At 33.7% G+C, this 16642-nt stretch overlaps 1 protein-coding gene across 3 annotated transcripts in view; it reads left to right on the top strand.

The window, feature by feature from the left end:
* The window catches only part of ASCC3 (activating signal cointegrator 1 complex subunit 3), a 373037-nt gene that overhangs the window by 17879 nt on the left and 338516 nt on the right, over positions 1-16642 (top strand). For 2 of the 3 annotated variants that reach the window (XM_025925165.2, XM_086707497.1), the window contains exons 2-3: positions 1729-1859; positions 4540-4690. In XM_025925165.2, the coding sequence (XP_025780950.1) occupies positions 1770-1859; positions 4540-4690 (241 nt within the window). In that variant the 5' untranslated portion in view covers positions 1729-1769. The remainder of the gene's footprint in view (positions 1-1728; positions 1860-4539; positions 4691-16642) is intronic. The other variant, XM_086707498.1, reaches the window with a different exon arrangement.

Genomic DNA, 16642 nt, shown 5'->3' with positions numbered 1-16642 from the left:
GTTGGACACATGTTCTTTGGCCCAAAATAATGAAATCTCTTAATTGAGGTTTGTGGGACATTTCAACACTGTGGAAAGTATCTGGATTATAAAACATCTGTATTTCAGATTCTGGAATGGAATTTCATAAGCTCTGTAGTTTTTACATTTTGGGCTAGATAATTCTTTGTTTTGGAAAGACTGTCCTGTGCATTATAGGATATTTAGCAGTATCACTGGCCTCTACCTACCAGAAGCCAGTAGTACCCCACAGTCTCCAGTTATGAGAACTCAAAATGTCACCAGATACTGCCAGATGTCCCATGGGAGGCAAAATCATCCCTATTTGAGAACTTACATAGCTTTTGTGACATTCTGTAAGGAGCCATGCCTTAGGAAACTATAGATTGTAGTTTTGTTATAATAAGCAGTCTTTTTTTTTTTTTTTTTTTTTAATTTTTTTTTTTTTTTCAACGTTTATTTATTTTTGGGACAGAGAGAGACAGAGCATGAACGGGGGAGGGGCAGAGAGAGAGGGAGACACAGAATCGGAAACAGGCTCCAGGCTCTGAGCCATCAGCCCAGAGCCCGACGCGGGGCTCGAACTCACGGACCGCGAGATCGTGACCTGGCTGAAGTCGGACGCTTAACCGACTGCGCCACCCAGGCGCCCCATATAATAAGCAGTCTTAAACCAGGATAACCCTCCAAGAGTATTTCATAGATAAAGATTCCCCTCATAGTAAATATTATTAGTCTGTTTGCCAGATGGTTAGTTGTTTAGTTGTCAGCATGTCAACAAGGAGACTAGATCAGGTCATCTGACTTCTTTCTTTTCCTGGGAGGTCTCCCCTTCCCCAGCTTGTTATTCAGTCTCCCTGTTACCATTATCTTCTTTCCTCCATTTTTATTCTTTTACTATTCACCAAATAATTATCGAATGCCAAAAATATTCCAGGACTGTTCTATTTGCTAGGACCAATCACTGAAATAAAGGTGTTTTTTTTTTTGTTTGTTTATTTTGTTTGTTTGTTTTTTGTGTTTTTTTGTCATGAAGCTTACTCTTTGTGGGGTGAGACACATAAATAAAAAAATATCAAATATTAATTAGTGCTATAAGGATAATTGAAATTTTGTGCTTTGAGAGACAGTAACTGGGTAGCTGTTCTGTATTAGATTGAATGGTGAAGAAAGTCACATCTCAGGAGGTATCTTTTAAACCAAGATGTCTGTGTCAAGGAGTCACCTATATGAACATCAGAAAAGCATTTCAAACAGAGGGAACCATTAATGCAAATGCAGTTAGAAGGAAACATGCTTGATACTCCAAGAAGAGAAAAAGCCAGTGAGACTCTGAAAGCAAGAGATAATGGGAGATGAAAGCAGTGAGCATAAAACACAATTGGAGAAAAGATGAAGAAGTGCTTTCATCTCTCTCAGTGTGACTGGCAATAGTAATACACTATTGGAGGCCTGTGCTTGGGAATCTGTAGAGCTCATTTTGAAGGGATGTTGTAGTATACCCACAAACAAATGTTTTTGTGTTTCTTTTTCCTTTCTTCAGCCATAGAGAATGTGTTATTAAAAAACTTTGTGAGTAGAAAAAGTGTCAGGAGAATTTTTCAACATTGGTGGCAATTACTTTTTAACTAATTGATTTTTCTTTTCTCTTGTACAGGTCAATTTGCTGAGTTTGATTACCCCTCCAGCCTCCTCCCAAAAGATAAATATCATCTTGTTTTGTTTCAGTTTCAGGTTTCTCCTTGTATGGATCACTGATTGAATAATAGATGGCTTTACCTCGTCTCACAGGAGCTTTGCGCTCCTTTTCAAATGTCACCAAGCAAGATAATTATAATGAAGAAGTGGCTGACTTAAAGGTAAACTTTTTAAATGGAAAACATAATAAATGTAGAATGTGAGCAGATATTTGATATTCTTTTTCTCAATTCGGTGTGCTTAAAATGGTGAGTTTTATCTTATTTGGTGTTATACCAAGAAGGGGAATGGGTATACTGCTGTTTCCTATAAGAATACTTAAACACTTATGACTATTGTCAGAGAGAATAATCAGAACTATGATATTGAGTTCTTATGTTAATTTATGTTGCTAAATTTCTGCCAGGTTGGTTTTTTTTGCTTTTGGTTTTAAATAATTTAATCCAGTAATTTACCTCTGGGTAATCTGAATGAGTTTATGGTGGATCTCTCTCTGGTAAAATTCTTATCAAGTGGACAAAAAATGTCTTTACCAGAACATGGGAAATAAGAATATTAATGTCTTAAAATCAGTACTTGGTCTCATAACTGGCTTCTGTCTGGTCCTTGAATTTGTTGTGGACTTTATAGTCCTGAAGGTATATAAACTGTATATATGAACAAGTAAGCTATGTAATATATACATGAAGGAACTGACCCTACGTTTGTTCTTTTTTGTTTTTTGTTTTTTTCTTTTTAAATCTTTATTTATTAGACAGAGTGTGAGCAGGGGAGGAGCAGAGAGAGAGGGAGACACAGAATCTGAATCAGGCTCCAGGCCCTGACCTGTCAGCACAGAGCCTGATGCGGGGCTCGAACTCACAAACCTTAAGATCATGACCTGAGCCGAAGTCGGACGCTGAACCGACTGAACCACCCAGGCACCCCTGTTCTTTTTTGTTTTTTTAAACAAAAACAACAGTCACTTTGCTGTTTGACTGTATTGTAGAATATTAACATTGTTTTCTAATAGGTTGGAATTTTATTGCTTATGGTCCTTTGACAGTTTTACAATTAATACCTTCACTTAAAGATTGATACTAGGAAGAGAAGATTTGTTAACAGTCTTTAGGTAGATTTTTCCTCTAGCAGTGATACAGTTTTACTACAGAGAACAGTTGACCTTCTTTACAATGGGAGCTGTTTTGCATTTCTATGGCAATTAAAATAAGGCTATAGTCTATACAATTAGTTAATATTACTGTCTTAAACTTATTGTTTTCTCACCTCACCTAATCAAGGCTCTTTTTACAAGTTACTTTATATTAGAGATAACAACAAGATTTTAAAATCTGAAAATGTATAAGGACTACATGCAATTCCATGTCATTTATTTATTCTTGTAGTCTTTTAAACACTTTTTTTCCTGAGGGAAAAAAGTGACAGATCTAATGAAACTCATTTTAATATAACTTTTTATCTTGGGATATATCTAACAATACAAAAGAAAGGGAAAAATAAGATCAACTTTTGTATACCTATGACCCATTGAAACAACTTAATTCAATTTATGGCCAATCCTTTTTTTTTTAAGTTTATTTATTTATTTTCATAATCTCCACACCCAGGGTCAGGCTCACACTCATGACCCTAAGATCAGAATTGCATGTTCTTCTTGCTAAAACAGCCAGGAACCTTTGTGGCCAGTCTTATTTCTATGTTTCTCCATTTTCTTCCCCCTAAACCCAGATTAATTAGCATAAATTAACATTTTAAATTGGAAAACTGAGGCAGGGAAGTAAAAACGAATTATGCAATATCATTAGTACAACCAAAATGAAAATTACAGTTTTCTGTCTGACCCACTACTTTTTCATTTGGTCAGAGGTCTTCATGAGGTTTAATCCTTGGGTCGAGGCCACTGGTATAAAGTGAAATTTATATTGCTTTATATGGCAGTTCTTAAGAATGGAAAGATTTATAGTCTTAAGAATAAAAGTATGTATAGATAAGAATCTCCTCAGTGGGGTTCCTGGGTGAGTCAGTTGGTTGGGCGTCCAGCTCTTGGTTCTGGCTCGGGTCATGATCTTGTGGTTCATGGGTTTGGGCCCTATGTCCGGCCCCATGCTGACAGTGTGGAGCCTGCTTGTAATTCTTTCTCCATTTCTCTCTGCCCCTCCCCCACTGACATGCACTCTCTCCAAATAAATAAATGAATAGACTTAAAAAAAAATTATTAAAAAAAAGAATCTTCTGGATGCGCAACTGTTTTAGGATCATACTTAGGAAAACAGTACTAATTTGAATATAGTAAACCCACATTTGGAATCTAGTTATGTGCAGTATGGTCCAAGCTGTGGTAAAAACAAGCAGAAAAATGGAAAAGAGGCATGTGGGATATTACCAAATGTTATTTATCTGAATATCGGACTTTTTCATCTTTTTTTTTTTTTTTTCCCCCTCCAAAGTAGTCTCCAAGCCCAATGTGGGGCTTGAACTCATGACTCTCAGATCAGGAGTCGATGCGCTTTTGACTGAGGCGGCCAGGTTCCCCTGGATGTTGGGCTTTTTGCTTTGTTTACTTTGCTGTATAAAAATAATTACATAATGAATATTCATGTGATTAAAACTATAAAAAATAAATTTTTATTAAACATATCTTTTAAAATGTGATATTTAAAAAACATAACCTTTTAAAATGTGATTTTTTTAAAAATCACATTTAAATAAAGCTCCTCCTCAGAGCTTAGTTAAAAAGCAATTTTGAATTCTTGGTAGTGCCAGGTTGTATAATATAATGCAAAATATATGCATGGCTTTAAGGAAACCTTTGACCAGTGTCTCTGTATTATGCTGTTTCAGGTGAAGCGGTCTAAACTTCATGAACAAATTGTAGACTTGGATGTTACATGGAAGAAGATAGTAAAATTTTTGAATGAAAAACTGGAGAAGAGTGAAATGCAAAGTGTAAATGAAGACTTAAAAGATATATTGCAGGCTGCAAAACAAATAGGTATAGTTTTGTTTCGTTTCATTTTGTTTTATAGAACCAGTAAGGTTCAAAAATAGGTTCCTTTTAAACTGTGTGCCATATGGCGAAAGGCTAAAGTTTCCAGACAAGTATTTATAATTATGAAAGATACTCTTATATATCTCAGAGCTTGGGATAGAGTCGTAGAAACAGAATTAAATTAGTAATTAGTGTAGAATCAAACATGACAGGTTCATAGGAATTTAGAGTTTGAAAACCACAATTATGTTTCAGGTAAGGAGAGGGTAAATGAAAATTATAACGTAGCTTGAAAGAACCTTAAAAACCATGTAGCTCAATTTCTTATAGATGCCCATCAACACATAGTGAGGGGCAGCACTGAAGCTAAACTTTGCTTCTATCCCTGTTGTACACTAATATTCTCATCAATTGATTGTATTTGAAGGAAATTATAATTAGAGATTTTAATACTATATATTAATATAGGTTACTTTTCCAAGGTTAAAAAAAATAAACAAATGATTCTTTGTTAAAACATCTGAGTTTGTTCATTGGAATTCATCCTCTCATTCTAGACTCTGATAATTAAAAAGCATAGTTAACTCTACTGTAGTTCTAAATTTAGGTTTGTACCCAGAAAGTTCATGCTGATACCCTGGCCCTGTGAGATCTGGCCTCCACCTTTCTCTCTGACCTTGAGTCATCCTTGTCCTCGCTAATTATGCTTCATTAGACACTGGCCTTTTCTCACTTCTTCAGTCCAAGTTGGTGCCTGTTTTACTGTCTTTATACGTGTTATTCCCTGTGTTGAGAATGTTCTTTTAGCCTAGTCTTAGAGTGGTTAGATCTTTTCTTGTTATTTTGAACTCCACTAAAAACTTATGTCTTTAATGAGGCCCTAGCTGACCATCCAATCTCAAGTTGTTACTCAGTCACTCTTTATCATATAACCTCAGTAACATTTTCTCCATAACATTTATCATTATCTGATATGTTCCTTGTTTGTTTATTGCCTGGGTTTTGCTACTAGGATGTAAGTTTCATAAGAATAGGATCTTTTCTTGTTCAACACTTCATCCTTAGTGCTTAGAATAATGCTTTGTGTGTTTTAGGGTCTTAAAATTCACTTGATAAATAAATGAAGAGGTTTTCATAGATGGTTTTTTGGTAGAGGAAAATTTAGATTCTTTATCATATGCTGGTTGGCAGTTTTCTGGCCTACACCAACTTTGGGGAGGGTGTTTCTGTTAGATCTCATATACTTGACTTATTTATGATCATCAAATTTTAAAATTTGTTCTTCATAGATAGCACACTTTGATGTATTATTTGTCATTGGTTTGTAATATAACATAAAATTTAACGTCATTGTTTTAAGTTGTGAATGTACAAAATGAATGTCATGTATATTTTTATAGTTAGATTATCTTCTGAAGTTCAAGGGCTTTAATAAGTAAAGGATTTTTTTGTTGTTGTTTAAGCCTAGGGGAAATAAAGCATACTTTGATGAGATTTGTGGTAGCATTTGGCATAGAATCACACTTTATATTTTAAAAATAAAGAGGTAGTTAAAATTCATTGGAAAATTGAGGCAAAAATGCAGAGTCTTCAGTTTACCTAGATCAACTTGACCAGGGTCTTAACCCTTTGGGACTTCCTATTTTAGGATATTTTCATTTCTGAGATGTTAGGGCCATTGTGGAGAGGGGGTGGTCTGACTAAAGAACTTTTCAAAAACTGTAGAAGAGTGTCTTTCCTCTTCTTTGGTTCAGTTGTAAAAATGACTCAAAATACTGGGGTGTCTGGGTGCCACAGTCAGTTAAGCATCCAACTCTTGATCTTGGCTCAGGTCATGATCTCACAGTTTGTGACCTTGAGCCCTTCATTGGACTCTGTGTTGATGGCCATCAGCACAGAGTCTGCTTGGGATTCTGTCTCTCCTCTCTGCCCCTCCTCCACTTGTGCATGCTCTCCCTCCCTCCCTCTCTCTCTAAATAAATAAAACTTACAAAAACATTTTTGAAAAAATGACTCAAAACACTCAGCAAAAACAGTTAAAATATTGAGTTTATCCAGTATCATGGCTAAATTATTTATTTAAATAATGTGGAAAGTAAGATTTTCTTAAAAAGATTTATTTAATTAATTTATTTTAGAGAGTGTGGGCAGGGGAGAGGGATAGAGGGAGGGAGGGAGGGGGAGAGAGAGAGAGAATGAATGAATGAATGAATGAATCTTAAGCAGGTTCCATGCTCAGCACAGAGCCCAACATGGGGCTCTATCCCATGACCTTGACCTGAACCAAAATCAGCATACTGAGCCACCCCGGCACCCTGGAAATTAAGATCTTTTAAAAATAGGTTTCCCTTTAGATTTCTTCCCTGAGTATCTCTGACAAGTCAAAAATCATTGTTTTACATATCAGTCATTAAATGTAATCCTAGGAGTTTTACCTGTTGGCAAAACTTTCTGATACATACTCAGGGACTAATCTATTGATTGATGTGTTTAAGGAATTGATTATTTTGAGATACAGTATCTCAAAAGAATATTTTCATGACAGAGAAAACCTTAGGGTTGGATTTAGGCAAATGCTCTGTTGTGTCTACTTTTAAATGCTATGTTTAAGTTGAATAAGTATTAGCTTTAGCGAAACTAATAGTTGACTTGTAGTCAGCCACTCTTTCTGAATAAAAATACTGCTGATACTGGAAGCCTAATTAACATTAGCAACTTTGAAAAGATTAGTCTCATGGGAAAATGTTTTTGTGATTTTTTATATTGCTTTTTAACACAGGTAATTTGGTATAATTGTATTCAATAGAGCAAAAGAATAAAGAAAAAATAATCACTCCTATTTCAATTGAACATAATAGTATAATGCACTTGTTTAAGACTATGATATCAACTAGTCATTGTAATGGGTATTTTAAGCTGGTAAGGAACATCAGAGAACATCTGGTCCAGTCTCTTTATTTTGTATGTAAAGTGCTAGACCTGTGAAGGTTAACTGAATCCCATGGTTGAGTCATGGTGAAGATAGACTAGACCCTGAAGTAGAAACATGATGGAAATAACTACATTCTTTCCTTTTCTTGTAGTCAGAGGTCATGTACTGTTAAGCCAACTTTTCAGCTATTCTTTTTTTTTAATATGGTATTTTACATGTTTTTTTATTTTTAATTTTTAAAAATTTTTAAAAATTTACATTCAAGTTAGCATATAGTGCAACAATGATTTCAGGGGTAGATTCCTTTAGCTATTCTTAAATGCACTCTTTCTACATTGTTTATCATTGCTTTAGTTTAGGCTTTTGTCATCTCTTGTCTAATTTACTGCAGAAGCCTATTGCCTCAGCTTTCCTTTCTTACTCAACTTCTTTACTCTTACTACACTTATCTTTGTAAAAAGCAATGCTCATTTTTTATTTTCATATTACTCTTTAGACCAAATTCATTTGAATGGACTTAATAAAAGTTTCTTTATGAATTGAAACAACTTGCCTTTTCATTCATTTCCTTGCCTTTCTACCAAATGTAACCTTTACTACTAACATATGCAATGTTGACTTAAGTTCCTGAACAGTGCTTACTGTTTTTTCTGTCTTTTATATGTTAAAATAACTTTCCCCTTGTGTTCACCTGGTCAGATGTTCCTCATCTCCTACGAAATGGCTTAGGTTTCATTCATGTCCTCTGTTATCCTTTCTAATCTTAGTAGATAGTGTTCCATTAGACTATCATCTATTCCATACTTTTTTATAGTATGGAATACTAGCACCTACTGTGGTGGAATGGATACATACAGATGATGATCAATAAATAAGAGAAGTATTGAGAATTCAACTAATAGTACTTTGTGGTCTTTAGTACTTCTGCTCTTGACAATGGACAGTGTCTTACCAGTAGCAGCTTCTTTTTTTTTTTTTCTGTTATTTTGAAGTATTTTTTTCTCTCAGATTTACATTTAATATATTCCCATACCATTTTACAATTTTATTCTCCCTTCAATATTATTTTAATGATAAACTTAGCTTTAGAGAGAAAACATTATAAATTATGGCCCTTAACCTTAATTTAAGTACTCATTGTAGACATAGCGATCTCCTCCATGGATTTTGAAGGATAAGCATAGTCATATTAACCTATGTTCTGTTGGTGGTGAAACTTTTGTCAATATATTTTATGTGCTCTAAGTACAAACATTTTTTAAAATAAAGAGGTCAGGATTGAGAGTGTCAATCGATAAAATGCATCATGTATTAGGCATGTGTATCTGTTACTTAGAGTTTTAAATTCTCATTCCAGGAGGCTTATAAGCCTTCCACAGTGTAGTTAGAGAAACTAGAATTGGGGGTCAAGAATGTAGGGAAGGTAATTAGAAAGACCCATCACTTCCCTACTCAGCTATGTAACTTAATCTCTCCCAGAGCAAGAACAGAATGATCTAATGCTTTTACTCTGTTCTGAATACAGATTAGGACTCAGCCAGAACTGAACTAGTTTTTTTCAGTATTCACATTGTTTCACCATAGACCTGTTTGTTTTGACTTCTCTGATTTATAATCCCTGCTTTATTTGGGTTTTGATGTTTTTATCGTTAATAACTTTGTCTTTAAGAAAAGTATAAATCAAAATGTATGTTGGACAGGAGCGACTTGCAAAGTGTGGTTTAGGGAAATTGGTAATCCATTACATTTTTTGAGTTGTAAAAGAAATAAGATTTTACTATAAAGAAGTGAGGAATCAAAACTGAGGGTAGAAAGCAGTTTATAAGGCAGTGACTGGAAAGGGGGGGGTCTCAGCAGACATTAGGTGTTAGCAATGTCTAGATATTCTGTCTATATAACTAAGGCTTTGCATTTAGAATAATAAAGGGCTGTTGTGTATTGGATGTGGCAGGAGATTTTTCAGGAGTATTTATGAAAAGTAGCTATCTTGAAAATTACAAATTTCAAAAAAGTTTGGAGCTCCATGTCCCATAAATTGGCTAACAGGATAATTGGGAACAGCTCTCTGCTGAAAATATTAGAAAAACTGTAAAATATAAAATTTGTTTAACTACATCAGAGTCTACCAAAGCAAGAAGAATGGGATCAAGATCTGGAAGCAGACATAAACTCAGAAAATGTGATCCTGGCATTTGGGCCACTTTTTCCTAGAGGTGACTGTCCATTCCAGAAGAGGAAGCTGGATGGAGAAGAGGAGAATGAGAAGATGAGAAGAACTTTTGACAGATTTAAAGGACTAAGATGACAAAGATGATTAAAATGGCCAAAAGAGAAAATAGAAAATCTGAATATTTGACTTAAAGAAATTGAATCTGTAATTAAAAACCTGCATATAAAGAAATTTGTATGCCTTGATAGCTTGACTGGAGAGTGTCATATAATGTCATTTAAAGAGACATGAGGTTATTATTGTAGATTAAAGAAGGTTACAGGCATATAATAATTAAATGTAATGTACTGTCATTGATTGAATCCTGAGTCAGAAAAAAAGTAATAAAGACATTTTGGGGACAATTGTAGAAATTTGAATATGTAGTCTGGATAGCATTAGGTGAGATTAGATCTGAGGTGAGTCAGGATATCCTAAATCTCAGGAGATGCATACTGCAATGTTTATAGTGAAATGTCATATAGACTGCTATGTACTGGCAAATGGATCAATAAAAAAAAATACATATGAAATGTGTGTGTGAGAGAGAACACGAATGCACATGAGTGCACAAAATATTACTTAATGGATTAATAAATAGTGACGTGTGATTCATGTAATAAAGGTTTAAAAATCACATTATTTAGTAGATGAAGAAAAACTTTTTAATATCTAAAATGCAATTATAAGAATTCTTAGCAACTAGGAATAGAACTTTCTTAACTTGATAAATAATATACATTTAAAAAGCCTAGATCAAACATCTTATGCAATGATGCATTGTTAAAAAAGCTGCTCCCTTAAAACAGGAAATGAAATAACAATGCCAATCACCATTTGTTTTTCTCATTGTACTGAAGGTCCTTGCTAATAAGGCAAGAAAGAGTATAAAGATTGATAAAAACTGCCATTATTCACATAATTCTATCTTTAGAAAATGGATTTATTAGCAAGGTCAATATAAAAATCAATTTTATTTCTTCTTACTAGCAGCAAATTTTTTAAAATGCCATTTACAAAAACATTAAAAGTCATCAAATATCTAGAAGTAAATTTAACAAAAGATGTGCAAGATTTCCTCATGGGAAACTAAAATATTGAGAGAAATTAAAGAAGACCTAAATAAATGGAATAATATACAAAGGATTGGAATACTCATTATTATAAAGATACCATTTTTACTCAAATGACCTCCAGATTCAGTGCAATCCTAATCAAAATCTCTGCAGGTTTGTGTTTGAGGATGTGCATATGTATGTGGAAATTGACAAGATAATCTGAAAATTATATGGAAATTCAGAGGCAAAAAGCGGCCAAGTCAACCTTGAAAAATAGAGGGAATGGACTTATTATAAAGATTAGTAAACTAGACAGATGTTGGTCTAAGGATAGGCAAATAGACCAGTAGGATGGAATAGAGTCCAGAAACTGACCCACAGATATAGGGCTCTTTCTTTACCATGAACACCATTAAGTAGTGAAGCATGGTTGTTTTTTCAGTACATGGTGCTGGGTCAACTGTATATGCATATGAAAAAATTATACCTGTACAGATAATTCTAAGCAGCTTATAAAATAAAACATGAGGCTCAAAACAATAAATCTAAAGATAAAGAAGAATATCTTCATGATCTTTATGGAAAATTATATTAAGTAGTAAACAGAAAGCCTTCCTAAAGGGAATGACTGGTAAATTGAATTACATTAAGACATATTTTTTTATTCTTTGAAAGTAAAAAGGCAAGTCACAGAGTAGGAGAATATAGCTTCAATATATATGACCCCAAAGAGAGTTTGTATCTACATTATGAACTTATACAAATTAATAAGAAAAGATACTCCTATATAAAAAGGAGCAGGAGCCTTGAACAAGCACTTTGCAGATGTAGAAGATAATTGAATGGCTAGTAAACATAAAAAGGTGTCCAACCTTATTGGTAATCAGAGAGATGCCACTAACATGTGCACTGATAAGAATGGTTAAAATTTAAAAGAACAACATACATACCAATTGTTGGTCAGGTTCAAGAATGTAAAATAAGAATTTGCATGCATTGCTGGGTAGAGTTTAAATTGGTATGGCTGCTTTGAATAACAATATCTGCTGTTGTTGGACAAGTGAAATCTTAAGTTTTGCTATATATATCATCCAGCAATATACATATATTCAGTATATCCAGTAACAGTTCCTGCACATATATACCAAAGACCAGTGCATTTATGGCAACATTATTTATAATAGCTTTAAAGTGGAAACAACCCAGTTCACTGTTAAATAGTGGGACATAGATAGATTATGATATGTAGACTACCTTATACCAATAAGGAACTAGAATTGTACATGTAACATTGTAAATGAATCTTACAGTGTTGAGTGGAAGCAGCCAAACACAAAAGGACAGGATGATTAATTGTGTTTATATGAAGTTGAGAAAACTAGGCCCGATTAATCTCTGTTTCATAAGTCAGGATAGTGGCTACTTTTGAGGAAGCAGGTAATGACTGGGGGTGGACTTCGAAGTTTCTGGGGAGCTGATTATCTCTTTCTGGAAGTAGTTTTCCAAATTACATAGGTACATTCATTTTGTGATAATTCTTTGAGCTGTATGTGTACTGTATATGTTCTTGTTTTATTCAATAAAAATATGGCTTTTATCTTATCATTTTTCTTGAAATATTTCAGACTGATAAAAATAAAAACATAATAAATACCTGTGTATTCACGATTTAGCTTAACACTTGGCTGTCTTCAGTTTTTCTGTTTTAAGAAATAAAAAGGATGTGGTCAGAACTCATTGTGAATACTGCTCAACCTTTGGTAACCAGTATCACAAATATAATAAATAAATTTGTATTTATTCTCATGCCTATTTTTATTACATATTTATACATTCATAAATATGTATTAGGAATATATTCAGCTCAGATATCAAAGCCTACTGTGGTAACAGACCAAGTGGGTTTATGTTTTATCTCACAAACTCCCTCTGTAGGATTCAGCAACTTGGTAATAGTAGAGCCCAAGACTGCTAATAGCTTGCCTTTTCTTCATGTTTGTTGCCTTTTGTTCACCACGTGCTCCACATCTAGCCATCACATCTGTGCACTAGACATCTTTAATTTTTTGAGAGTAGAGTAATATGTTGTTAGATTTTCTGATAATTGATCAACCTTTGCATTTCTGAATACTACTTGCCTGTAGTTCTTTTTTTTTTTTTTTTAGATATGTGGATAGATCCAGTCAGTTAAAATGTTGTTTAGAATATTTACAACTATTTTGATTCAGTATTTTTTGTTTTGTTTTCATAATATTATTTTCCTATAGTTTAGGATGGTTTGAAGTTATGAGTTAATAGATGTACAAATTCGGTTCTTTCCTTTGTTGGTGAGTGGCTAATTAATACCACTAATCCCATTTCCTCGTCTGTAACAGTGATGGTAATTCTTATTTTTGTGTAGTTGTGATGTGAAGCAAGACTGCAAAGTGTCGAAAGTAAAGCTTGGTAAACATCTGTCAGTGAATAATTTTATTATAACCTACATGTACCAGTAGCTATTGGTAAACAAATAGTTGTTCTTTGTAGTTAAATGTTATGACAGATGTATGTGCCCAGTGATGTGGTGTTACAGAAAGTGCAGGAACAGTGCTTGGGTAAGTCAGGAAGGGATTCATGGAGAAGGGCAGTTGGGGCAGATTTAGATTTTGTTGTAGATGTTCAGGTCAGAGTTGTTATATTTATGTCTGTTTCACCACAGAAATTATAAAATGGAAGAGCTGAATAACTTAATGACATCATAGATGACTTTACAAATGTATCAACTGTATAAACAGGAAGCTCAGATTACTTGAGAATATGGCAGAACAACTATAAATTGAATGGACATTATAGCAATGGCAAGAGTTGGAAATAGGATCAAATTTTTACAGTTTATGAAGTTTATCAGTATATTATTCTTTATTTACAAATTATTATTTGTAAGTAATTTACACTGCATTCCTTAGTAGAGGCATTTTTAAGGTACAGTTGATTTTCTTTATAGTATTGTCAAATATATTACTAAGCATCTGATAAATGGGTACAGAACTGAAGAAAAACTTTACAGCACCTGTTTTTTGTTTGTTTGTTTTGTTTTTTAATTTTTTCTCTTGGATGTTAAAGTTTAAAATGCCAGATCTCAGGGAGGTATGTGATTTGCTCAAAGGTACAGTTTATTTCCTTAGTGATGCTCAAAATGATGGTTTCACTATTATAAATGAAATTGACAATTTTATATGAACTTGAGATTTTGATGTTACCTGGTTGCTTGGGAAGTCAAGTTGTAATTTGATGCAGGATTTTATAGTACTAGAAATGATAATATAGTGGCTGGATGCTGACTTGAAGTCTACACTGTAAGATAAGTATTCACATTCTGTAATTAATAACACAAAATTAAATGGCTGACTTTAAAACATGGGGAAGTGCATTGGACTATTTTTAGTCTCTTGTATTCTTCTTTTTCTCTACCAAGTATGTTTCTCTGTTTTCCTTTATTTGCTCACCCTGAAGGCAATGATTTCTATATAAGTGTAGAGTAATCTTAACATTTAAGCAAGTCCTTCAAGTTATTGAACATATCTTGAATACTGTGCCTACTTAATGTGAGGTTTTGTTGTAGGTGCTTTGATGTAGTTACACTCTTAAATGAAATCCATTATATTAAATTGTATTACTTAGGCAATTTTAAATTTGTCTCACATAAATTGTTCCATTTATTCCCCAAAAGCATATGGTAAATGGTTATCTGTATTTATTATAAATTTGTTTGATAATTTGGTAATTTGAAAGATGGTAAAATGCAAAAACAAATGATCCTGCTCTTATAGTCTTAGTATGTTATTTAATCTCATGTATCTGAGTTTCTCTGTAAAATGAGGAAAATACTTGCAAAATTCATTTTAGACAATTTTAGATACTATGCTTGTTAAAAAGCACACCAACAGAGACTGGAAGGGAATATGTAAAGGGAGAGATGTGATTGGGGAATGTAATAGTATATGATTAAGTTGAATCCTTATTTTTGTACCTTTTTATATGTGATGCTATCCTAGGAAAGTTTATAGCACAAATATTTTACATATTTGTAAAAAATTATCATAATTACCAGTTAAAAAATCAGTTAGCTAATCTCCATGCAAATATAACATGTTTATAGTAGCTGGGCTATGTTGCTGATAATAACAAATGGAATGAACTTAAGGTAACACTGATGCTGGGTTATAATATTATGGTATTTACAATTGCAGATCAAGTGTTCAGTAAAATGAACAAAGTTTTGTATAACATGAAAAAGTAAATTTGACTGTTTTGAACATTTCAATATTAAAATATATATTTATAAAATATTTTCTGCTAAACATTGAAGATTTAACTGATCAAGGAACTCATTTGTTAACTTGCAAATGGAAATGCAAGCAGTTGATGGATATTTTTATTCAATTTTCAATTTAAAAATTTCTTATTCTGATTTAGGAATTCCCCAGCTACTGTGGTGTAGGTTATTTGTTAAAAGTTATAATTTACAACCCTGTAATTCTCAGTATTAAAAGTATTTAGTATTAGAAGTAAATTTTGTATTGAGAATGACTTATGATTATAGTCATCACTCAACTCTGATTTTAAAAATTTGTTTTGTTAATCAGTTACCAGTTATATCTTTACAGTTTATTGTACATTTCACATCTTATTTTCTCTCAATGTAACTGAAGTAGGAAGGGCAAGTATTTATTACTAATATAGAGTATTCTAATAACCCTCTAAGCATCATATCTCTTTAAATGTGTTGCAGTTGAAGTGCCAGGTGATAGAACCAGTTTTCTGGTTTACAGTCTATCTTGTTTAGTGTTTTATGTTAGAACATTTGATACTCAAATGGTTGAGTATCTCGACTAGCTTTCTTAAAGGTCTGGAGATACTAAGTTTCATTCAAGCCTTTGAGAGTTGATTATTTAGTGTATATCTTATTCTTTACTGATATTTTATCTTGACACAACTAAACTTATTAACATCCGCCTAGAAAGATTAGGACAGGCAGTGGTGTAAAACGGAAAAGACTTGAAGATTTGGGAGCTAATGTTAACTGTTCAAGAGTTTTAGCCTACGAAATCATTTAAAAGTTTATCAGTTTTACATTGTACATAAAATATGAGTACTACACTGTACATAAAAATAAAGAGGTTATTTGTGAACAAATTTAATTTTCAGTACGGTGTAAGAAAAGGACTACTTTTTACAAGTTTACACTCCAGAAGCGCACCACACATGTTTTCTGAGGTCTCTCCATGTGGCGCAGTTATTTGTGCACTGGTTCAGCTAGTTGATGGAGAAGCGCTTAGGTTTCCTGTCCGTTTCCCTTCTAACGCCATTTCTATTGAGGGGTGGTGGGGCCTGCCAGACCAGTGACAGGCCAGACATCCAGCTGCATTCACTTTCTTCAGATGTTTTCTATGTTTTCTCCATGTTTTTCAAATACCTTTCATGTAGTTTAGTCCCCAAAAGATCTGAGTGCTGGCTTCATGGGTGGGCAAGTGTTAGTTAACTATTGTGGCTCCTTTGTTGCTGCCAGCGTGAGGCCACAGTTCTCTCCTCCAATCCTGAGCTACCTTCTCATCAGGGTGGTCGGCCAACGGCCAGCGTCCTATGATAACTACGTCATCACGTGCGGACTGTATGCGCTGGAAGTCGTGTCGCGTCTCTGGGCACGGAAAACACGCGTGCGCGGTTGCTGCAAGGCAGTGGGGCGAAAAGTTGGCCTTGTGTGGTTTAGTGCCCCA

Source organism: Puma concolor, chromosome B2, assembly GCF_028749965.1.
Source record: "Puma concolor isolate L17-30 chromosome B2, mPumCon1.1.hap2, whole genome shotgun sequence".
NCBI classification, from domain to species: domain Eukaryota; kingdom Metazoa; phylum Chordata; class Mammalia; order Carnivora; family Felidae; genus Puma; species Puma concolor.
Note: the sequence above shows the minus strand (reverse complement) of the source record. Positions and strands in the feature narration are given on the sequence as shown.